General features: G+C 38.3%; 2 protein-coding genes across 9 annotated transcripts in view; both read left to right on the top strand.

The window, feature by feature from the left end:
* Window positions 1-165: 165 nt before the first annotated feature.
* Window positions 166-20,258, top strand: DSN1 (DSN1 component of MIS12 kinetochore complex). 4 transcript variants are annotated; one of them, XM_074292600.1, is made up of 12 exons: window positions 166-291; window positions 367-403; window positions 1,906-1,954; window positions 5,148-5,450; window positions 6,396-6,469; window positions 6,823-6,895; window positions 10,461-10,548; window positions 16,346-16,405; window positions 16,780-16,851; window positions 17,606-17,753; window positions 18,869-18,956; window positions 19,618-20,258. In XM_074292600.1, the coding sequence occupies exons 1-12, from the start codon at window positions 254-256 to the stop codon at window positions 19,698-19,700; spliced, it is 1,113 nt and encodes a 370-aa protein (XP_074148701.1). In that variant the 5' UTR covers window positions 166-253; the 3' UTR covers window positions 19,701-20,258. The 4 variants fall into 4 exon arrangements, with proteins under 4 accessions (XP_074148701.1, XP_074148698.1, XP_074148699.1 ...); XM_074292597.1 differs by lacking the exon at window positions 166-291 and having other exon boundaries at window positions 367-750; XM_074292598.1 differs by lacking the exons at window positions 166-291; window positions 367-403 and adding an exon at window positions 461-750 and having other exon boundaries at window positions 5,120-5,450.
* Window positions 20,259-21,265: 1,007 nt separating this feature from the next.
* NDRG3 (NDRG family member 3) overlaps window positions 21,266-24,039 on the top strand; it is a 68,024-nt gene continuing 65,250 nt past the window's right edge. For all 5 annotated transcript variants that reach the window (XM_074292594.1, XM_074292592.1, XM_074292591.1 and 2 more), the window contains exon 1: window positions 21,266-21,394. The gene's annotated coding sequence lies outside the window, so the exon portion shown is untranslated. The remainder of the gene's footprint in view (window positions 21,395-24,039) is intronic.

The raw sequence follows: 24,039 nt of genomic DNA, 5'->3' as shown, positions 1-24,039 counted from the left end.
ACCGCCAGGGGGAGCCGCGCTGCCCACAGGCTCGGTCCAGAAAGGCGGGACTAAACGGCCGTTAACGCCTAAACTAAAATATAACGGTTCCTCCCTAGAGGGACGCACTGCGCGATGACGTCACGAGGTCTGTTCATATCGGAGTGTTTACCTTATTCCCACTTCCGGGAAACGTCGGACCGCCACGCAGGCGCAGTCCTGCGACGCGCCGGCCGCTTTGCGCGGGAACTTTAGAGGTGGCTGTGTCGGGAGGATGGCTCAGCCTGTGGGCCCGGAGATTGGGGACTGCAGGTACTGGCCGGCAGAGGGTGGGAAGGAAGAGGTCCATCGTGCTCCGGGACACTGACGAGCAACTTTGTGTTTCAGGCGCGGAACCTTTTGTCCGGACCGGAGGATTCCCGTAGTGAGGACGCTCTGCCCCGCCCCCCTGCCCGCCTCCTGCCTGAGACTCCGGAGCTCTTAGAGCTTTGGGGTGACCCCGTACTGCTTCTTCCCGCTCTCCGGGCCCTCCCCCCGCCCCTCCTTCCCTCCTTCCCTCCTTCCCTCCTTCCCTCCTCTGGCCTCATCCTCCCTCCGTCCCATTCCTTCCTTGGCTCCGGCTGTCAGTCCGCCTCCCGGTACCGGACGCCGTTCTAAGCGCTGGGCAGGAGGCAGAGCCTGGCCTTGGGACGTCCTATAGAGACAGACAGGCTGAATCGGAGAGGAGGGTGCCCGGATTAAGAAGACTGGAGAGATTGCGCTGTGTAGATGGTATCTCAGCCGGGACTTTAAAGGAGGCGTAGAGGATTTCATTCGTGGGGAACTGCCAGTGAAATGCCCAGGGCTGGGTGGGGGCAGCGTGGGGGCGTGGAGGAGGAGCTGCGGGCGTAAGGAGGCTCACCCACTGGGGAAACTTCTAGAATTAAGTGTGTACCACGTGCAGAACTGAGGACTCCACACACAGAAAGTGCTCAGTAGCTGATTTTTTCTTTAACTCCTGCTGTGCCGGATTCTGGGAATAGGAAGAAAAAGGAAAAATAGACCCTGCCTCACTTTCCCCATCTCGTTCCCAAAGAGGACCTTGATGTCAGGGAGGGGATGCCTTGGTGTATAAGTGAATTGGATTTAAGGGGGTGGGGGCTTTCTCCTCTAGAGCCATAGGGGTCCAGTGATTAGATCTATAGACCAGGACAACTGGAAATGGCCCCGCCCCTCCTCAATCCTTATTCCCACTTTACATGCATTTGAAAGCCCCTACTATGGTCATGTTAGGTCCTGCCCTTACCCCAGTTTACACTCTTACCTGTCTCTGAAACCTTAACCTCCCTCAGCTCTGTGCTTTTCACTAGGCCTTACTTCCACTCCCTTCTTTGTGCTCTCATTCTTCTGACACTCAATCCCCTAACATTTCTTGAATAGATTCTGCTCTGGGCCCTGTGTCCAGGACTTGAGAAGAGGAGGAGGAAAGTTACAAATGTCAGTTAACACAGTCCTTTCTCTTTTGGAGCTTAGAACAAGGTCACTTAAACTTTCTGAGACCCATTTCCCTCATTTAAGGAGCTGTATGATCTCTAAAGTCTCTTCCCATTTTAACATTCTGTGAATCTAGTACAACAAGATTTGATGTGTATATAAATTGCTATGAGGTATATAAATCATATAGTTGATATAATCTCTTAAGAAACAAATAATTCCATCAGAAATGATGGAGGACTATATAGGTAGAATAAACTGGACCTAGAAACATTCATGGAAATTTCAGTGGCTGCAGGAAAAGATTTCCCAGTTAGGGAAAATGCCGTAAGCAGATATCTAAAGGAGGGAAGTAATATAGTCTTTAAAGGAATGGGAGATAGGTGCAGGAATAGGAACTGGTAGTTTGTGGGCAGACTGTACAGGGTGAATTCTTGCTGCTTTGCTGTCTAGGATTCTCCACCCAAATTGACTTCATTGAATAGTTCTGAGGCAACAAGAGGTGAGTACTAAAGTGAAAATTAGAATATATTTGTTAAACATATACTCGTCACCCAAATGAAATCATAGATCTTTACCAAAAAAAATGTAAGGCATACTGGGAAGATAGGACTATGAAATTTGGACTGTATTTGTTTGACTGTAGGGAGCCCATGAACATTTTTTAGCAGAGGAGTGCTACATTAAACATGTGTGTGAAGCATAAATAAGAGAGAGAAGACTAAAAAAGAGGGGGAAATGGTCGAGAATCTATAATGAGAGTACAGGCAAGAGATAACTGGGACCTAAATTAGGGTGGTGGGAGGTTGAAAAGGATGGATGCAAAAGAGAAAAAAGTGGTAAAAATTGACCTAAGTTGATTTTTTTCCCTTTTCCTCTGAACCTAATAGTGATTTCAAGACTTCCTGGGTAACTAGAGACAGGTTGACTTTGAGGTACCCTATTGGAGTAATCCTCCAAAGGAGTTAAAAATACGATATAATTTAATCTTCATAGAATAGAAATAAAGCCATGAGAATGAATTGGATTGATAAAGGGAAAAGGACAGAGTAGATCTTCAGAGGATGCCCATATTAAGGTCATGGAAGATGGGAAGAACCAATGAAGGTGATAGAGGGAATAATCATAGAGGTATGATGAAAACCAGAAGAGGGTACTGATATGGAAGCCACGGGAGGACAGACCTTCAAGAAGAATGTTGTTTACTCATGTCTGAACCCAAATGAGATTTCATGAACACATTATGTCAAACATAATAGAGTAATTTGCCATTTTCTTCTCAGGTGAATTAAAGCAAACAAGTAATTTGCCCAAGGTTATACAGCTAATGAGTATTTGAGGCAAAATTTGAACTCAGGTCTTCCTGACTCCAAGTCCAGCTGTATATATATATATATATTGAGCCTTTTAGCTGCTGCTTTTGAGTTGGAGGACAGTCAGTATTATGTGCAGAGAATTCAAAGAACATAACTTTTAAAAATCTCCATTAAGATTGATAATTAGGTGACTGACTCATTTCAGAAATATAGTTGAGATAGAAAACAAAGCCAAGAAGAGTTAAAGATGTGGATGATAAAGAAAGTGATTGTGATGGTGATTGTACGGTGTTTGATGATAAAGGGGAAGAGCAGTGAACTATAGGCGAAGGGGGATGGAGAGTTGAGGGCTTGAGAAGTTGGGAATGTGCACTATTTGTAATGTGACAGAAAATGAATAAGATGAATAGATTGCCATGAAGTGGTGATGTGCCAGTGGTGGTCAGAACAATATGGCTTTGTAGCCAGTCTAGTTTTGTAGTCATTCAACAGCACTGGGCAGACTGCATAATGGTTTTGATTACCCAGGCTGAAGAGTAGCTGAAGGTTAAGTGGTTAAAGGATTCAAGGATAGAGGAGAAAATAAGCAAAATAAGGCTATGAAGAGAGCAATGGTATAAATAAAGCCAGAAGCTGAAGTCGTTGGAAAAGGTAGGAAGTTGGTAAATGGTAGTTAAAAGATAAAGATTAATGCATGATGATAAAGACTGAGAATGTCACTGGTGAGGAAGAATTCCGTGGGCTTCCTGATTCTGAGAGTTAAGAGAAAGTGAAAGGGGTAGCTAGCATTGAAGAGAGTCTTTAAGGAAGTGGTATCTTTAGGGGAAGACCAAGTTTTAGTAAATGTCAGAAAGTAGGGCCTGAGTATTGTGGACTAGATAAGAATAGAGATCAAGGTTAAAGAGGACTGGATGGGAGGATTTGGGATTAGGCAAGTGCTTTGGAGTGACACCTTAAGAAGCTGGAGGTTAGCTAGTGAGCTAAAGGGATTTGCTAGCCTTGTGACAGGAAGGTATTATGGAGTTGGTAGAAGCCATTGAATAAATTAGTACCAATGTTCTAATAAGAAGGTTCCTGTGAGGAGCTTTCTTGATTCAGTCTTCAGAAGCGTAATAAAATTTTTGGTTAGATAATACATGAAAGGAAATAATGTTAAATAAGACTAGAAGGGCAATTTTTAGAGCCAAACTTAATAGTGAGTTTGATGAGTGGTAGAGATATAATGTGGTTTGAAAGTATTAAGGAAACAAATTACTATGATAACCCACCTGATTGCAAAAGGCTGGGAGATGTGCTCACTTCCTATATGTTTGTTAAACATTAGGCTATAAATAGCCTATTTACCTTGTGGGGTAGAGGAGGGGTGGAAGAGGCTGAAGCTGGCTAATTGCTTGAGTTTGGGAGACCTCATCTACTGTAAGACTAAAGCTGATAACATCTGCACCAATATGGTGAATCCCTAGTGATAAATGGGGTAGGAATGTACCATGCCTGGTCAGAAACCAACAGATTAAAGCTTCATTGCCAGTCATTTTAGGATTATTATTATTATTATTGTGTTTCAAAAAACCTGTTTAGATTCAAGATTTTTAGACTAAGAAACTATCAGGTGTGCAAGAGTTTTATAGACCTAGCTATAACTAACATTGCTGATAAACCACTTAATTTCACTTTTTTTAACCTTTAAAAAGTAAGAACACTATTTGCCATGAAGTATTTACAGGGAAGTTGTGAAGCTAAAATCATAGTGTGGAAACGCTTTGAGAAATAAAAAGCATTACGAAACTGAGGAATATGAGATTAATGGCCATTTTTTTTGAGTCACTTTATCTCATTGGCAATTGATTCTTTCATTAAATGCATAAATAATTATATATTTTTGAAATAGAAATCGCTCAGTGATATGGCAAGTATATCTAGCAGTACTTTGAAAATCATTTGAGAATTCTTAATGTGCTTAAGTCTTGCCTCTAACTCATACTAAAAAGTCATTTCTTAGTGATCCAGACAATTCTTGAGACTTTAAATTACAGATTTGCAACGGAAGAGGGAGTCTTTACAATCAGGTGCCTACTCTGATGAAATCACTAATAAGCTCAGATTTTATCTTCCTCTTTCCCCACTCTGGTTACCCAAAAGGGATACATAATTTCTCACAAGGTTGGAGAGCCTGCAAGGCTTTTTTAAAACTTTGACACTAAACTGCCTTCTCTCTTTCCAACCAGCGTTAGAATTCTGTATTCCCAGTAAAGTCTTCTGTATATGTTTCTCTAGTTTGAAGTACTAGCAGGATTTTTTTTTTTTTTTTGCCTATTTGCTTTATGCTTTATCCTATGTTTAATTGGTAGTAGATTTTTTGTTTTAACATTTTGTTATAAGTGCTTGAAGAGAAAGCAATGGAGCCCAAGACTCAAGATCATCAATTAACATCAAGCCCTACCTCTCTGAACATCTGTACTGTATCTTCTGTCTTCCTGGAGACTACCAAAGATGTCTCAAGAAAAAGAAAGAATTCTGAAAGCAGTCCTAAAACAGGAAAAAATCAAGATCTCGAGCCCACTTATATGGCCCCACAAGAAAATAACAATAATCAAAAAGCTAAGCGTCAGTCCTGGCGAAGGGCTAGCATGAAAGAAACAAGCCATCGAAAGTCACTGCCACCCTTTCACCAGGGTATCACAGGTATGGTGATAAAACATAAAATGTCATGATAACTCACATAAAACACATTTCTGATATCTAAGCTCAGAAGTTTTACCATATTCACAATTGTCTCTGGTAACCTACATTCTTTATCCATTTTAGCCATCTTATTTATTTTTATACATACACATTACACATAGAAGAGTGATTGTAATTGATAGTATAGGCATCTTTATACAATACTAGTTAAATGAAAGGACATGAATCTTAACTGTAATAAATTAGAACCAACATTGTCCATTATTGCTTATCTGAGTTTTGTTGCTGTTTAAAGTTTTATTTTTTGATTTATCTTTCACTTCCATGTTATATACAAGTCTTGACATGTTTCTTTGAATTCTTCTTATTTGCCATTCTCTTATAAATACATTTTAGATATTTTTTTTTTGTTTTTTTGGTTTTTTTTTTTTACAAGAAATACACATATTTAATTTATATTTGATTGCTTGCTGTCTTGGGGAGGGGGGGACAAGAGGGAAAATTTTTGGAATACAAAATTTTGCAAAGGTGAATATTGAAAACTTTTTGCATATATTTAGAAAATTGAAATAATATTAAAACTTTGTTCAAATCTGGTCTTTTTTAAATTAATTTTTTTTTAATTTACAAGATATATACATAAGTAATTTTTCAGCATTGACAATTGCAAAACCTTTTGTTCCATGTGTTATCTTTTTTAAACAAAGCTTTATTACTTAAAAGGGTAAGCTTCAGTTATTTGGAAATTTATGTAGACTGCCTCATTTCCTGATAAGAGAAAAATAAAATTGATTTCTCTTTCAATCAATGAAAAAAATCTTAAAGGTATTCCTATTTTAAATTAGATTGTTCCTAAAGGGACCTATTTTTACACATATAAGAATCTTGCTAACTAGAAAGATATTGGACTTCTTTTAGTGTGATGGTGATGCTTTTGTATGTTAGAGCTCAGCAGATCTATCAGCATAGACTTGGCTGAAAGCAAGCGCCTTGGCTGTCTCCTTCTTTCCAGTTTTCAGGTAAGATGCTTGGGTTAGAAAATTGCTTTTGTATACTGGGAAAGTATTGACTCCAAAGAAGGACTAACCATGTTATAATGTATAAAATATGATTTGTTTTTACATTAAAAAAAAAAAAAACTTCCTTAAAAGATTCACACATTAATAGCAATCCTCCAGTACTTAGGAAGCAGTGTACATGAGTCATTTCAGTCCATTATCTTTTTAGATGAATTGATTTCAACAGTGAATGAACTTGAGACATCAGTGTTAAACATTTAGAATTTTGTTTATAATTCATATTTCTTTCCCTTTGTTGAGATAAGTGGAGGTGATTGTGAAAGTGTTTTTCTTGGTTTGGTTTTGTTTCTTAGTTCTCTGCACAGAAACTTGAACCTTTTCTGAGAGACGTTGATGGCATCAGTCTTGATACTTTTAAAGCCAGAGGTAAGAGTTACTAAAGAGAAATTGAGATGAGCTAAAAACACACAGAAGATAGCATTAACTTTTGCTGTTCCACTTCATGAATTCACTGAAGATAGAACCAGTGTGTACCTTTCAGTGATGTAAGAAACTAAGGAGCTAAGATTTACTTGATGGTATAAATTATGCCCCTTTAGTTTATCTCTTAGAATTAAATTTTCATTTAAATACTTTGGGCTACATACTAAAAATAAAAATTAACAACTATATTAAACCAAAAACAGTCCCTACTAGCAAAGAAGTTATATTCTGTTGGGAAAATTGTTTCCTTAAATGGAGTAAGCTCATACTGCCAATACCACATTTTTATAACTTCTACATTTTTGTGGTGGGTGTAGAAGCTTGCTCTTCCAAGTCTGACTATAGCCCAGTATAATCAGATTAAGCTTTTTGATTGAAATATTATACTTACCTGCCATTTTGCTGTTTTTTTAAGCATACTATTTTTAAAATGTTATTTCATTTGTATTTAACCACAAAGAACTCCTGGCCTCTATGCTCAATATTAATATGTATCTTAGATGGGTCCTTCCATGTTTATTGAGTGGCATAACTCTCTTGATATTATGGTACTCTATTAAAGCATCACACAGGATGTTCATATTTGATAACTCATTCCCCCATAATTGTTACATGTCTAAGATCTATCTATCTAAGATCTTTCTTACCTGATCCTGGCAATTTATCATTCTTCTAAATCTGTTCTCTGTCATCACCACTAATCCCTTCCTGATTTCCCTTGCTATCACTCTTGCTTTAGCCTTACCTTCCTTTAAAAATCTTGACGATATAGGTAACTGAGTCAACTTTTTACTGTTCTCTTGCTTTTTCTCCTTTGCCCATTTGTCCTTAACTCTTTCTATGTTAACATCTGTCTTCTTTTTTTCTGTATGTATATTAACAAATTCTATTAGAGCTTTGCTGTCTAGGTCTATCACAGATTATTCATTCTCAAACAAACCGTCACTTATGCATGTCAATTCTTTATCCTTTTCCCTCTCAGCAGGAGACCTTGATAAAAAATTTAAAATGATCTCCTGAAATTCTTCCATTTCTCTACAATTTCACATTCTTCACATTCCTTATTATCCCAATAATACCCTCTTCTTTCCTCCTAATATTTGAAGAAAAGATACCATTATTTTTGCAAATAACAGTTTTTCTAACTGTGCCCTTCTTCCCATCTTTTATGTTTTCTGGGAACTTGTTCTTTCTTTTCTCCCTAATTTCCCTTCATTCCTTATTCACAAAGCCCTTTTCTGTTGCTTATAAATATGCTGAGATCTTACCCACCATTAAAAAAAAAATAAATAAATAAATCCTAGCTTGAGCTAGGATTTGAGCTGAGATGCCAAACTTAATTTTGGTATATCAATACATTACTATCAATAAATATTATATTAGTATTATTGCTTCTACTTTTTTCCCCTCATATTCTCTTCTCAACCCCTTTTAATTTGAAAACTGAAACTTTTCTTCAAGATTATTAATGAAGTATTAATTGCCAAAATCTATAGCCTTTTGTTGTTAATTATATCTCTTCAGGATTTGACTTTGTGAGTGGTACCAATCCCTCTTCCACATACACTTTTCTTCCCTCCCTTACATTTTCACCAAACTGTTCTTTCCTGGTCTTCTTCCTATTGGTCTATTTGCTTTTTTTCAGATTCCTTTAGAAGAAAGTCATTATTCTTGTCCCACCTCTGATTCATGGGTGTACCCTAGGACTCTGTTTGGTACTCTCATCTTTTTATACATTCTCTTGGTGATTTTTTTTTTTTTTTTTTTTTTTTTTTTTTTTTTTTTTTTAGTTTTTCTCAGATTCTCTGCAGATTCCCAGCTCTTTCTATCCAGCCACATTTTCTCTTCCCTGAATTTTAAATCACCAACTTCATATTGAACATCCCTAACTGTATATACTGTAGATATCTAAAAAGCAACTTGACTAAAACAGAACTCAACTTTCTCCCAAAACCCTTCCTTCTAACTAATTTTCCTATTTTTATTAAATGCACCACCATTCTTCCAGTCACCTAAATTTATAACTTTGATTCACTTAAATCCAATCTCTCAATCCTGATATCCAAACAGTTATTATCTCTTAGGGATTCTGTTTCAGCAATATTTCTTTCATCCACATCCTTCTTCATACTACCACCCTCGTGCAGTCTGGACTATAGATTATTGTACTAATCTAATCTGGCTTCTTTTCTTTCCCTTTCCAGTCCTTTTTCCACATCATTGCCAGATTAATATTCCTAAAGCCAGTTTTATCTGTCACCCAATTCAAGAACCTCTGGTGGTATCCCCTTGCCTCCATGATAAATAATGCTCTTCTTTTTAGCTTTTGAATATTCTTCACAATTTGGCCTCAGCTTGCATTTCTATATTATTCTCTTTCACAAACCCTGCTTAACTTGGATTCTTTTTTCCCCCTCTTTCCTACTTGGTAGAATTATCATTTCAGATGGTTTTATCTCTAGATGGTTCATCTCTAATCTGATGATTTTCAAATCTACCTATATTGTCTATTTACTTCCACTTTTTCCATGTCCAACTGCCTTTCAAATATCTCAAACTCTGGATGTCCAGTAGACTATCTTAAGCTCCACATATTCTAAATTGAATTCACTATCTTCCCTATTTACTGTAGAGAGCAGCATCATTCTCCCAGTCTCATGGTCCCAGCCTAAGAATCATCCTGGATTCCTCACACTATTTCTCATGCATACCCTCCTCTCATATACAAGCTTTTGCCAAAACTTTTCTATTTCTCCTTTGCTGGAATGTATCTCCTTTTCTGAAAGGTGGAGACTGGTTTGTTTTTAAGTTTGTGTTCTCAGTACATAGCTCTGGAAGAAAATGCTGGGAAGGAAGAAAATAAACATTTATTAAATGCTGGATTTTTGTCAGGTGCTTAATAAATATTACTCATCTGATTCTCACAACACTGAGAGTTGGGTGCCCATGTTACAATTGGGAAAACTAAGACAGATCTCTTCTATGACTGGTGTCATATAGCTCCCAGCATTTTAAACTGATTCAAGACCCTATATGGGGGTCTTGTTGCTAAAAATGAAAGTCACACAATTATCATTTATTATCAGTAAATGTTTGATTTATATATTTGTTTTATATGTGTATATGTGCAGGGTCATGTAAAAATTTTTCAGGCAAAAAAGGGCTACAAGTGGAAAAAGTTTAAGAAGCCCTGATAGGCTAATCAGTAGAGGCTGAGTTGGAATCCAGGTCTTCCTAACTTTAAGCTCTGTTCTATTATGCCAGCTAGTGCCAGGCTCATAATATATAGTATTTATTTGTATTTGTATTTGTTGAATGCTGAGATGAGGAGGTATTATAAAGATTCTAATTCTGATCCCCTTAGTATAGTGTGTAATATCTTTGTCAGATGTATCTGCTTTATTAAGCATACTATGTTTCATTTTATATATATTTTTATATATGTGTTTGTGTGTGTATATATACATAATATTCATTTCTCTACATTCCATTTCATTTTTCCTTTTAGTGTCTTCAATTTCTGAAGAATTCAAGAATTTTACAAATAGACTTGAAGATGATGGGACCTTACAAAAATGCTCTGAAGAATCAAAAGGGTAATAGTAACTTCCCTTGTTCTTAAAAGGTTGTAATTTGAGCAAAATTTTTGTGAAGTTGTACCCTTGTCTTTTTCCTTGTCAGTCATGAAGATCAACCTGAACCCCAGACCTTAGAATATTTGTCAAGTGCTTAAAAATTTTAACTAATATTACCAAAGCCCAAACTGAATGTAGATCTACATTGCCATGTGCTCCCTCCCCATCTGCAGTCTTACTTCCCCCACATAAGAAGCCTGTGGAATAAAAAGGACAAGTATTATACCCAACTTTATAGATGAATTTGCTAAAGTCAACAAAGAAAAAATAACTTACTCAATGTCACAAATGTCCTGAGATTCAAATTTAAATATAATGATTTTGAGACTACTGTGCTTTTTATCATGCCATATTTTCTGTATCTTTTGACCATTGGGGAGTAGCTTGTATTCTTATAAATCTGTTCTCTCTATATTTTAGAAATGAGGCCTTTATCTGAAACCCTGGCTGTCAAAATAGTTTCCCGATTTGTGCTTCCCTTCTAACCTTGGCTGCATTGGTTTTGTTTGTGCAAAACCTTTTTAATTTAATGTAATCAAAATTTTGCATTTCATAATGTTTAATTTTTCTTTGGCCACAAATTCCTCCCTTCTCTACAGATCTGAAAGATAGACCATCCCTTTTTCTCCTGATTTGATTATAGTGTTGTCCTCTTATCTTGATATAGGATGTTAGTTGTTGGTCATTATCTAATTTCTGCCGTACTGTTTTCTAGTTTTCCCAGCATTTTTTTGTCAAATAGTGAGTTCTTATCCCAGAAGTTGGAGTCTTTGGGTTTATCAAACTATATATATTATTAATATATATATATTACTATACTCATTAACGATTATGTCTTGTGTACCCAACCTATTCCACTGACTCTTTACTCTATTTCTTAGCCAGTACCAAATGAATTTGATTGCCCTTTTTAATGTAGTTTTAGGTCTGGTACAGGTAGGCCACCTTTCTTTGCATTCTTTTTCATTGATTCCCTTGAAATTCTTGACCTTTTGTTCTTCCAAAAATTTTGTTCTTTTATGGGACACAGGTCCTTATAAATGTCATTAGTTAAATTGGTTGATTATTTTCCAGCCTAACTGATTTACTTATTATTTCTTATGCACATCATATAATCTTCCATCTTTATAACTCTGTACAAGCTTTTCCCATGCCTGAAATGTTTTTTCCTCCTCATTTCTGCTTTATAGAATCCCTATCTTCCTTAAAAGCTTAACTCGACTGTTACCGATTATGAAGAATATCCTGATAACCTCTAAATGTTAGTACTATCTCCCTGGAAATTACTTCTATGTTTAGGGTATCTCAAAAGTTTAAGCTTAGTGTGGCTTATCATTTTTCCATGTATATAATATTCCCCTCCCAATAGAATGGATTTTTGTCTTATTAAAATATTCCTTGTAACAAAAAAACGAAATTGGCTATCAAAAGGGAGTAGCATTTAAAAGAAGTGAAAGATAATTAAAATCGTTGGAGTCTTTTTGGTTGAGGGCAAGGCCTTTGGGTTTAAGTAACTTGCCTAGAGTCATACAGTTAAGTATTAAGTGTCTGGGGTTGGATTTGAACTCAAGTCCTCCCGACTCCAGGGCCAGTGCTCTATCTACTTCATCATCTAGCTGCCCCTAATACCATGATTGTTTTAAAAAAAAAAAAAAAAATGAAAAGAAGAAAAAGCTTGAGATTCTATATTTCAAGAAGTCAAATATATTAAAATCAGGATAAAATGAAAATTTTTTTAAAACCCACTGATCACCTTCTGAAAGGAAGAGTCTCAGGAATTACTAAATTGTGAGCTCTTGCATTAGATTGTGGACAAGCATTGTCTTTTCCCTCTTATTTTCCATTTTAACACAATTCTGGCTTATAATAGGTGTTAATAAATGTTTATTGAGTATTAGAAGCCAAAATCTAGGGTTTCCATATCTAAAGGAAAAAAACTGCAAGCATTCAGAAAAAAAATAATGCAAGTACCAAGGAACCATAGTTATAATCATATAAAAGCTGGAAGTTTCATCTTTAATTGAGAAGAGATCTTGGAATGCAATATTTCAAAAGGCAAAAATTACAGACTTATAAGCAAGAATGAATAACAGTTTATAAAGCTGACTAATCATATGAGGCCAAGGGGTGGACATTTAATGGGATAGATGACTTTCAAGCATTTCTGATGAAAAAGGCAGAGGTAAGAAACAACCTTAAAATGTATACACAAAACCAACAAAAATTGTTAACCTAGAAAGTTTAATGTATGATGGTGATATATTATGAAAGACAAGTGTTCCTTCTGAATCTTAACTCTTCAATGGGCATTGAGAAAGTAAAATTACAAAAATAGAAGTTTTGAAATCAATTGGTTTATTATGAAGATTTTAAGAGGGAAAAGAGAAGGCGAAAAGGAATATACTGGTGTTGAGAGGAAGAGAAAGGAGACCAAGTTTTTTATTTTTCATAATTGGCATGTATGAAAACACACAGGGAAGAATAGCTAGGAGGAGCATGAAATGAACCTTTCTGTAGAAATCAAACTAAACAAGGAATGTGAAGATGAGGAAGAAGTTGGTAAGAGGGAAGATGATAGTGGGGAAAGGAATATTGAATACAAGAAATTACCTGATCCTTCATGCAAGAATTGAAAGTCAAAAGAAAAGGAAATCAACTAGAAATTAAAGAAGTGGCCATCATTTGGGGTTTGGCTGATTCTCCAGTTGATAAATAATTAAAATATATGAATAGGCAGATTTCAGAGGAAGAAAGCCATATGAAAAAATACAAATAAAGTTGGCCCAAAAAAAGGGAAATGATAAATCTTGGATGGCTGTAGAAAAACAGTTACTAATGGTGGGATTGTGAATTGGTCCAGCTCTTTTGAAAAACAATTTGGAATTATGCCCCTAAAGTCATCAAAACATGCGGACTCTTGACTACCTATACTACAAGTAATTTTATATGACAAAGAAATCAAAGAGGGAAAGGTCTCCCTTTGTGTGAAAATAATTATAGTACTTTTTGTGATGAGAAAAAAAATAGAAATTGAAAGGGCACCCATCATTTGGGGAATCTCTGAACAAACTATATAATTCTGATACTTCTATTGTGTATATGAACTACATTGAAAGATATGGGATGGTTTCAGGAAAGCCTGAGAAAATTTGTTTTAACTGATCTTAGAGTAAAGATAAGTTCAAGGAGGAAAACAATTTCTAAAGAAGAATATACTAAAAACCATCAACTTTGAAAAACCTGAGAACTTCAGTCAACATAATGACCAAATATGGTTTCCTCAGACTCATGAAATGTGCTACTTCATTCTGACAGAGAACTGATGAATTCAGAGTAGAGATTGAGACATTTTTTGGATGTGACCAATGTCAGAAAATGTTTTACTTGATTGTAGATATTTGTTACAAAGGTTTTGTTTTTCATTTTCAATGGGAGGTAAGAGAAGGTCAATTTTTGGTTAATTTTTAAACATTTAAACAAATTATGGCATATGAACATACAGGAATATTATTGTGTTATAAAAAGTAATTAAAGAGGGAAAGCTAGGTGGCATAGTAGAGCATTAGTCCTGGAGTCAGAAGGACCTTAGTTCAAATCCAGCTTCACGCTCTTAATATTTATTAGCTCTATGACTCTGGGTAGGTCATTTAACCCTAATTACTTCCCCAAAATTACAAATAAATAATTTAAAAGATGACTCCTGGATAGTAGAACATTATGACTGAGATCTTTGAAAGACTTAAGATCTCTGATCAAAACATTGATCAAGCATATATCCAGTGTAACTGTGATGCAACCACTGTTTTGTTTTGTTTTTAACTTAAGTTGGAGGGTTTAGCAGTAGTGAGACCCCAAAAAAAAAAAAATCCATTGGAACAATTTTTGAATGCATAGAAGAAAAGGAATTTGAGAATGAAGCATAAATAAGTCAGAATAGTATAGAAAGTAATGTGTGAAATTTATTACATAATTTTTTAAAGTGGCATGAAATTGGAAATTCATAGTTTTATAGGCAATCCTTTTTGTGTTCTGAATATATGGAAATATCCACTTTTGGCATTTAGGTTCAAAAAATTTTTTTAATAAAGTAGAAAGTATGTTTGGTTAAAGTAGATTATTTACATAAAAGTGTAATAGGAGGTGAAGCTTGAAAGGTACCAGGCTATGAAAGGCTTTAAATGCTAGGCCAATTTTGAACTTTTAGGCAGCAGGGAACTTTTCTTAGTAGCTCAGTGGAAATATTTTAGGAAAATTAATTTGTAATGGTGTGTAATGTGGATTTGACATGGGAAAGCCTATAGAATCAGCAATTGTGAAGGGGTCTGCATTCTGAATATTTTTGTATGTCAAAAGAATATTTAAGAATTGATAATCCCAGTGTGTCTACTAGGCCTGTATCCTAAAGAGATCATGAAAAAGATAAAAGGTCTCACATGTGCAGAGTGTGTAGCAGCCCTTTTTGTAAAGGCAAGTAACTGGGAACTAAGTAGATGCCCATCAATTGGAGAATAGCTGAATGTGTTAAGGTATATGAATGTAATGGAGTATTATTTTTCTGTAAGAAACAATTAGCAGAATGATTTTAGAAAGACCTGGAGAGACTTATACGAACTGATGCTAAGTGAAGTGAATAGAACCAAGACTACATTGTATACAGCAAGAACAAGATTATATGGTGATCAATTCTAATGGATGTGGCTCTTTTCAACAGTGAGGTGATTTAGTGGTCTTATGATGGAGAGAGCCATCTCCATCCAGCAAGAGGCCTAAGGGGTGAGTGTGGATCACAACATAGTATTTTCACTATTTTTGCTGTTCTTTGCTTGCTTTTTTTTTTTTCTTTTTCACTTTTTTTTCTGATTTTTCTTGTGCCTCATGATAATTGTGGAAATATGTATAGAAGAATTACACATGTTTAGAATATATTGGATTACTAATAGTCTAGTGGAGGACTTAGAAGGAAGGGGAAAAAATTGGAATACAAGGTTTTGAAAGGGTGAATATTTAAAACTATCTTTGCATATATATGTTTTTTTAAAAATTATAGCTTTTTATTTACAAGATATATTCATGGGTAATTTTTCAGCATTGGCATTTGCAAAACCTTTTGTTCAAATTTTTCCCCTCCTTCCCCTCACTCCCTCCCCCAAGTGGCAGGTAGACCAATACATGTTAAATATGTTAAATACAATATATGTATACATGTCCATACAGTTATTTTGCTGTACAAGAAGAATCAGACTTTGAAATAATGTACAATTAACCTGTGAAGGAAATAAAAAATGCAAGCAGACAAAAACAGGGATTGGAAATGCTATGTAGTGGTTCACACTCATTTCCCAGAGTTCTTTCTCTGGATGTAGCTGGTTCTAATCATTATTGAACAAATGGAATTGATTTGGTTTATCTTATTGTTGAAGAGAGCTGAGTTCATCAGAATTGACCATAATATAGTATTATTGTTGAAGTATATAATGATCTCTTGGTCCTGTTTTTTTCACTTCAGCATCAGTTCATATGTCTCTCCAGGCCTTTCTGAAATCATCCTGTTGGTCATTTCTTATAGAACAATAATATTCTATAACATTCATATATCACAATTTATTCAGCCATTCTCCAATTGATGGGCATCCATTCAGTTTCCAGTTTCTAGCCACTACAAAGAGAACCTTTGCATATATTTTGGAAATAAAAGGTTATTTAAAACAAAAAAAAAAAAAAAAAAAACCACATTGATAATCCTGTAATCCTCTTTCAGGCAGTCAGCAGATATTGCCTTGGAAGCATCAATGACAGAGATAAAAGAATATATAGCCAGGTGAGTAGATAATGATTGAACTATGTCTAATTCATCCCAACTAAATCTAGGAAGAATCAATATTAAAAGAAATGTGAATTCTCAAAGGAGATTGGTGCTAGAAGTTAAAAGCCTCCTTTTCAAAATGTATTAAAATGTCTTGATAAAGACAAATGAACATCAGGAAAAAAAAATAATAACTTAAATATGACCACTTTTTTCATTTGGGGGTAGGAGAAAAGGAAGGTATAATTGAATATTATTTTTTTTTAAATACCTGTTAGCTAAATTTGTTAACAACTTATCATAATCCTAGAAGCTTTCTTTTGAAGTTTACCAACTGGAGCCCTGAGCTAACCAACAGATATGATATATTTATTATCTTAATTCTACAGGCTTTCTTTGGAGTGTGCAAATTGGGATCAATTATTGCTGCATCACCAGAAAGTAGCCGAAGAGATATCCAGGTTAAATCTCTCTAATCAAAAGCATCTGCTTTTTCTCCATTCATATCAATTGCTTCTTAAAGCTCTGGGAAGACTAGTGTTAAGAGAGCTTTGAGATACTATATGTTAGCTACTTCTGAAGTTGCCCTTCTTCCTTGAGAAGATGAAAGCTAGTTGTCACTGAATAAAGAATTCTCTATTCTTAACCCTTACCTTGCCAGTTCCTAGGGAAAGGATGTCAGCTCTGTTTCTGGCCATCTTAGTGCTGACCCAGTAGACCATATAGATAGAGGGTCCACAGTGAAGACAAAAATCACTGAGGCTCCAACACCTCAGTGACTTCTTTTGTGTACCCATTAGGGGGTGTTCAGCAAGGTTGTTAGGATTGTATAATACATTTCTGAGAGATTACAATCAAAGCAATCAATGAAATTTTAAAGTTAAAAGCTAAAATAATGAAAACAAGTTATTTCAATTTTGACTTGCTCTTTATTTCTCTTGCAACCGAGATCCAATCTTAAGGTAGTTATACTTTCTAGTTTCCTTCCATCTCCAAAATACAGCTTTCCCTTTGCTGTACAGCATGCTAACCTTAAGCTACTAAACGTAGAGAGGTCTTATTTGAAAAGTATCCATATAATCAAAATCATCTTTTTGTTAATTAAAAAGGCCTTTAGAGTAGCATAAGCAGGCTTTTAAATGTAATATGAAGAAATATTATTTTATTAAGAAGTCACTTGTAACTTAAAACTTTTTTTTTTTTTTTTTTTTTAAGGACTTTAGAGGAAGCCAAAATTATTGATATAGAACTGGACCCCACTTTGTATCTACAGTCTTCACAAAGCGAAATTCTTAGCACAAAACCTGACTACCAGAAAATATTAGACAGCCAGAATGAAGTTTTTGACTGCATGGAGATGGTGGTGAGTTGACATTTATTTCAGTCAATCAAAAAAGCGTTTATTAAGAACAAGATACTGTGCTAAGCTCTAGAAATATAAGTGCAAAGAATTTATATTCACATTGGAACCAGCAAGTAAATCCTGAATTGAGTTCTCTCATTCTGCTAGTTTATTTGGAAATTTGGAGGACTCAGTGTGTGAAGGAAAATAGTTTTGAGTATGTACAGCTCAATTGGAGAGGAAATGTTAATCTTATACAAAGTGGCAGCCACCTGTTTTGATCTCAGGTGTAATTCAGTTTATTTTAAAGATGGTTTTTGTTGTTTGTTTTGTTTTTTTTAATTATTACATGATTAGTTACATTTATTAATTTTTTCTGAGAGCTTTAGCCATATTAAAATAATGTTAAATCTTTAATATGAATGTAATATTTAAAAGCAAGGCCAAGAAAGTTTGGTTTCATAATGTTCTGAAATAAGCAAGGTGTTAATACATTAGCCCTACAGCAGAGATCTGATCTCAGGTTAGCAGTACCTATACTTGTGCTATAAGTAGGGCTAAATCTTAAACTGCCTAGACTTCCAAAGGTCTCTTACTTGACAATCATTAACATAATCTGGATGATTTCTTTTTTGTTAAATTAGGAAACCCACTTAAGATATATCTTTAAGCTAACCATTGGAGGGTAAGAGATCCTATGATTTTCCCGAAATCTTGGGGCACACAGTGAAAATTGCTTGGCAGAAGCAGAGTCTGTAGGAAGGGTTGTTGGGGGAATTGCATCAAACTTCTGTCCTTGCAGACTAGAACATTTCTATAGCAATACCCATTTATCTCCCATACACACAATTTGCCATTGCCCAAGAGTGCTGAGAGTTGTTGTATTGCCTTTTCCTCAAAAATAGCTTATTCTAACTACTCTATTTTTAGAACAACTAACCTTTCTCCTATGCATTTTTGAGACACAGAAACTACATTTTTACAGATTATAATTGTATGTAAAAAGAGAATCAAATGAAAAAGACTTATTTCCTATTCTGGCATTCAGATTATCTTACTGTTCTTCACAGTGAATTGAAAGTGAGATTGAATGAATGAATTTTTCTAGAAGTTCACTGAAATTTTTTTGTTTATAGATGGATGAATTACAAGGATCAATAAGGCTGTTGCATTCTTTTATGGAAGATACTACCAAATTCTTCAAGAAGTTGTCAGTGCAACTTGGTAAGAGAAGCAGTCATCATTTGGAAAGAGTAAAGAAAAAATTGTTTTCTTTTAAGACATATTCCTACCCTCACCCCATTGGAGTCAAATTTCCTTTCAGATATGTTAAATTTTTATGTATGTCATCGACTATTTTGATCGGTGAAGCCTTCTCAGAATAATTTTACATGCAAAATGTAAAAATACATTATAGGTTAGTAAAAACAAGGATGTAATTATTTTCCTATTCAGTTCATAGAAATGAAAATTTTTTAATTAAAATCTATCCAAGGATTCCTTAGAGATCTGTGGACCTCAGGATAACAACTCTTGTGTAAAAAGATTTTAGGCTTATCTTCTACTTTCTTCCTAATACCCATTCCTTTTTTTTTGGGAGGGGGGGTGAGATACAATAGGGGTTAAGTGACTTGTCCAGGGTCACACAGGTAGGAAGTGTTAAGTGTTTGAGGTCAAATTTAAACTCAGGTTTCCTGACTTCTGGGCTGTTGCTCTATTTACCACCTAGTTGCCTCCAATACCCATTCTTTGGTGAAATTCCTAAATATAGAGGATGATAATTTCGTGCCTTTTGTTTGTCCTTATGTAGTTATCAAAATTCTTTAAAAAAAAAAAATCTTTTTTTTTTCTGAAGGCTGAATTTTCTTACATTATTTTCACACAGGAAAAAGAACTGCCCAGCAGTTGGAAGTGTCGCCAATTCGAAAACTGCTCAAACCTCAACTACACAAACCTTTTGCACTCTAAAACTTTTCTCTGCTAATGATCCAGTCTACATGTTTCCTCCAAATTGTCGTTCAGATGAAGATGAGAAGGTGCTGCCTTTTATGGAGTATGACTATAATGTGGTACTTTTAAAAACAAGCATCAGCATTAACTATTTGAAATGTTCATTTATAACTTATCTCCAGTCTTTACACAGGCTCCACTGATTGATGCCATTTTTCAAGATATTTTTGAAATCTAGATTTGAAAGTAATGGTATTTTATATATTCTCAGTGACAGCAAGTTTAAAAATAAGGAATGATCACAAAATAATTACATAGACTTATATGGCTCTAAATGGAATTCTAAAACTGGATTAACGGCATCACTTAAGTAGACCTGTGGCCTTCTAAAGAATTGACTTTAAACAATATATATAATTTACTTCAGAACTTGTGTTTCTTATTTAGTCATCATGTATATATACTCTCCTTCATTTTTTAATATTTATGTTGAGCACCCAGTTTCTCCTTCCCCCATGTACCCGAATATTGGTTTATTTTCTAAAATGATGTACAATAAAGAACTGTCTGTGGTTATATCATTCTGTTGAGGTATGTTTTTCTCACCTGTAAAAAATAAACCAGATCTTTATTCTAAAAGTTGTGGCAGACACCATCATGTCAAGTCCTTGACCATGAAGTAGCCAGCTATCCTGGGCAAAACTGCCGGCTTGTTCTTTGCTTCCAGACTAGTGGGCATGACTAATGTTTTTTAGACAGGGTACTAAACCCACATGACTCCACCATTAGGCCCAAGGTCATAGCAAGTCAACTAGTAGAGCCCGCACTTCAGGTTTTAGGGGCTTCTAATCCCTTCTGATCCATATCCTTTATCATGTCCAGTCTTTCATAATCCATGTGGAATAAGAGAACGCTGGTTGCGACCATCCTAGAGGTTAAGTGGGTATATAGATTGGAAAAGGTAGTTAAGACCGCTCCCCTAGCCTTCCACTTTGACTTCAAAGCTGACCTGGTGAGATTCAGTTTCCTACATCTCTGGGAGAAAAAGGAATCTACAGCTCTCCTCCTCCCCCCCCCCCTCCCGGTATAAACAGGGAACTTACATGTTTACTGAGGAAGGTAATGTGAATAAATTTGTCATTTCGATCCTTACCCAGGGAGTGAGGGTGGACACTCACCCACCCCGGGACTGGCGGGCTCCCTTCTCCCCCCACCCCGAGGTTTCTGCGGAGCGGGAGACGCCTAGTAGCTCCATGCCTCCCACCGCATGCGCCGTCCCGGGAGATGATTGTCAAGGCCAGGAGGGAGCCTCGCCCAGCCCATCCCGAGGGTTTGCCCAACCGCAATTTACACCTCCCCCGCCCTCGGGTGGGCCCTCGCGAAGCCCCGCCCCCCCTCTGGCAGCGCCTCGAAGTTCTTAGTTTAATGAATAAAAAACTACAATCAAGGTGGAGACTCCCGCTTTTACGTAGAGCGTCCTCCCTTTTCCTGGTAGTTCCCTGGGAGCAGAGGCGGACTACGCAGGCGTTTGGCTGTTTGCGACTGGTTCTGCGCCTGCGCGAGGCCGCATTGCTTTTCTTATTCCCGCCCCCTTGACTGAAGCTGCTGCGGCCGCTGCCTTCGCTGCCGCTGCCGCTGTTGCTGCTCCTGCTGCTGCTGCTCTGCCGCTGTTGCTGCTGCTATTGCTACGCTGACAAGTGTCGTCGGCCCAGGTGAGTGTCCCAGCCCGCATTCCCCGGCCTCGCCAGCCCTTCCTCCCCGGCCTCCGGCTAGCGGGGCCCTGGGCTCGGGGTTCTCCGGGATCCCCGCGGCTCCGGGGCTCGTCTGCCCTTCGGGAGACGGCGCAGGCTGAGGCCCCCAGCTGGCCGGCGACCTTGGCTGAGCCGCCGCGGTCCGGGAGCTCCCGCAGTGGCGAGGCCGCCCGGAAGCCCGCGGCTCGGACATGTGCGGGCAGCCCGGGCCGCGCTCCGCCGCGCCGTAGCTTCTGCGAAGCCCAGCTCTCCCCGCCGTGCCGGTCCTCGTTTCACCCGGAAACCGGTGGCGCTCGGTCGGTGCTGCCGGACTAGTTTCGGCCGCTGTCCGCGGCCCGGGTCCTGCGCTCGCTCCCGCGCCAGCCTGCCTCGGGAGCGCTGCCCGCTGCTCGGAGTCAGGCTCAGCCCGCCGGGTTTCCCGAGGCAGACCAGGAAACGCCGCTGCTTTCTGTCAGCTTTTGTCGAACGGACGTTTCTTTTCGATTCAACAAACGTTTAAATCCCCCACTCACAGTATCTCCTTAAGTTACCAAAACCTCTGATTGGCTTAAAAAACAGCACCTGTAATAAGTTGCAGGACTTGTCCTGTTTTACAGGCGGGGAAACTGAGGCGCGCGGAGTCCGACACACTGCGCGGCCGCACGCCCTCGGTCACTGAGTATGAAACGCGCGGTCCCCAAATGCAGCGCCTCCGCCGGCGGCAGCCTGGGAAAAGGCCCTGCTCTAACCGAATCCGCGTCAGTCCTTTTAACTGAACGCTGCCTGGACGTTCTTGTGGTCCAGCCTCCGGTGAAGACCTTTCTGTTCTATTGAGTGGTGTTCTTTAAGCAAAGCCCCTTCCGCCTCCTCACTGCGGACCCCCCAGCTATCTTCCGGCTCAGGCTTGTGGGTGGAGGTGCCCCGAGCTCTGTCCAGCAGGTGCCCCGCGTAGGGCAGCCTCCGAACTCTGAGGGCCCCTTGTTCCTTAGCGCCCAGTCATACAGCAGGTGGTCTGGCCTGGGATCCGGCAGAAAACGGGCGAGCTTCCGTGTCGGCGGACCTGGACTAATGGAGCCGCTCCGGCCTGCTCGCTGACCGCTCCGTGCCTGGCTGGTCTCGGGAAAGTGGCCCCCATCTCCCTGCTTTTCGCCGTCCCCTGCCTCTCCGCCCTCCCCGGAGTCCTAGTCGGCAGTTACTGCGAGAATGAAATGCAGTACAGCCCCCGGAATGCTAAACACACTTGAAGGTTTTGCATAAATGCCCACAGGTCCTTGGGGTAGACGAGGCAAAGCCGAGTATTCCCATTCTGCAGATCAGGTCCTTTGACTACATCATTTCTCTTAAAAAAGAAAGACGATCATTTACGGACCTCGGTAAAGTGGAAAAGACCGCCACATTTGGAGCGCGCGTCTGGCTCCGACCCCCGCCCAGCCCTTTATACTGCTCTTCCGCCTCACTTTCCCCGGCTGCAGAAGGAGGGGTTGGCTCAGGTGGCAGCTGAGCCCCATCCAGCTCCAAACCTTCTGTATAACACTATCCTCCCCAAAAAGCTTCTGCTGTATTTTGGCCCTCACAAAGACCAAGTAAGGTTGAGGGTTTTGCATGATTGGAATTCTTCCTATCTGGGACTAGACAGGATTAGAGATTGGGCTGAATTGTGAGATTAGTCTGTTCTCAGATTCATACCATTTCTCCCAGGCACATCCCACCTTGCTCTTCCTCTAATATCTGTTATTTTCCTCTGATCCCCTTCTTATTCCTAAAAATAGATTACTCCCCTCCCCTCCCAGACCATTTAGTTGGATTTTGGTGAAGGCGAGCAGCTCTTCCATCCACTCCCTCACGACTCTGCAGGGCTGGCTTCCCTCCCTGTGATAGGCTGATGAGGGTTTATGACTTAAGAGCTGAGGAAGCCGTGATCCCCTTCTGTCTCCCACCCCTGTGCCCTAAGGGGTAGAAATAAGTTTAGCTATATGCTTATCAGTAGATTAAGGTTTCTCTGAGCTAATCTGATAGATTGAACTGGTCCGTGACTAGAACTTGCTTTAAGGAGGGGAGAGATGGGAAGGGGGAGGAACTACGCACACCGTGCTATTAAGATCTAGAGAAAAGCCTTGTTTTAAATGATAGAAAATTTACAGATAGAAAGCTCCATTCACTTCACAGAATAGTTAATTATATTTAGATTTTTTTCCCCTTCTCAAAATGATCTCAGACCCGTATTTATCATTTGAGAACACCTTTGCAGCTTTACATCTACCTAATAGTTACTTGAGTTTGGTTTGGAAAGCCCTTTCCTTGAAACATCCCTGTGAGGTAAGTAGTTCCGATGAGAAAGGTTCCCTGACTCGCTCGGTGTCATGCAACTGCTGAGTGTTGCAGCTGTGACGCTAAGCAGATCTCCTGACTCCAGGACACCAGGTTGTTGTCTCATTTAAATGTCCCCAAGTCTTTCTCTGAGCCTGATCTTCCTGAACTGCAAACACTTCCCTTTCACTGCCTGAAAGGGATGGGGAGAGAGAGCCTGAACGATGCCAGTCATATTTCCCCACCCCCTTGTCCTTGGTGCTTCTCCCTTGCCCTTTTTCTCCCTCTGCACCGTCCCTTCTTCACATTCAGTTCCTGTG

This window comes from Sminthopsis crassicaudata, chromosome 2, assembly GCF_048593235.1.
Source record: "Sminthopsis crassicaudata isolate SCR6 chromosome 2, ASM4859323v1, whole genome shotgun sequence".
Classification (NCBI taxonomy): Eukaryota; Metazoa; Chordata; class Mammalia; order Dasyuromorphia; family Dasyuridae; genus Sminthopsis; species Sminthopsis crassicaudata.
The sequence above is the reverse complement of the archived record's forward strand: the minus strand, read 5'-3'. Positions and strand labels throughout refer to the sequence as shown.

What these genes read in the sequence shown, in the direction of transcription:
- DSN1 (XM_074292600.1), top strand. Translation starts at nt 254, where the DNA reads ATGGCTCAGCCTGTGGGCCCGGAGATTGGGGACTGCAG. An exon ending in CGGACCGGAGGATTCCCGTA is followed by an intron (nt 404 to 1,905) that starts GTGAGGACGCTC and finishes TTTGCTGTCTAG; the next exon opens with GATTCTCCACCCAAATTGAC. An exon ending in TGATACTTTTAAAGCCAGAG is followed by an intron (nt 6,896 to 10,460) that starts GTAAGAGTTACT and finishes TTTTCCTTTTAG; the next exon opens with TGTCTTCAATTTCTGAAGAA.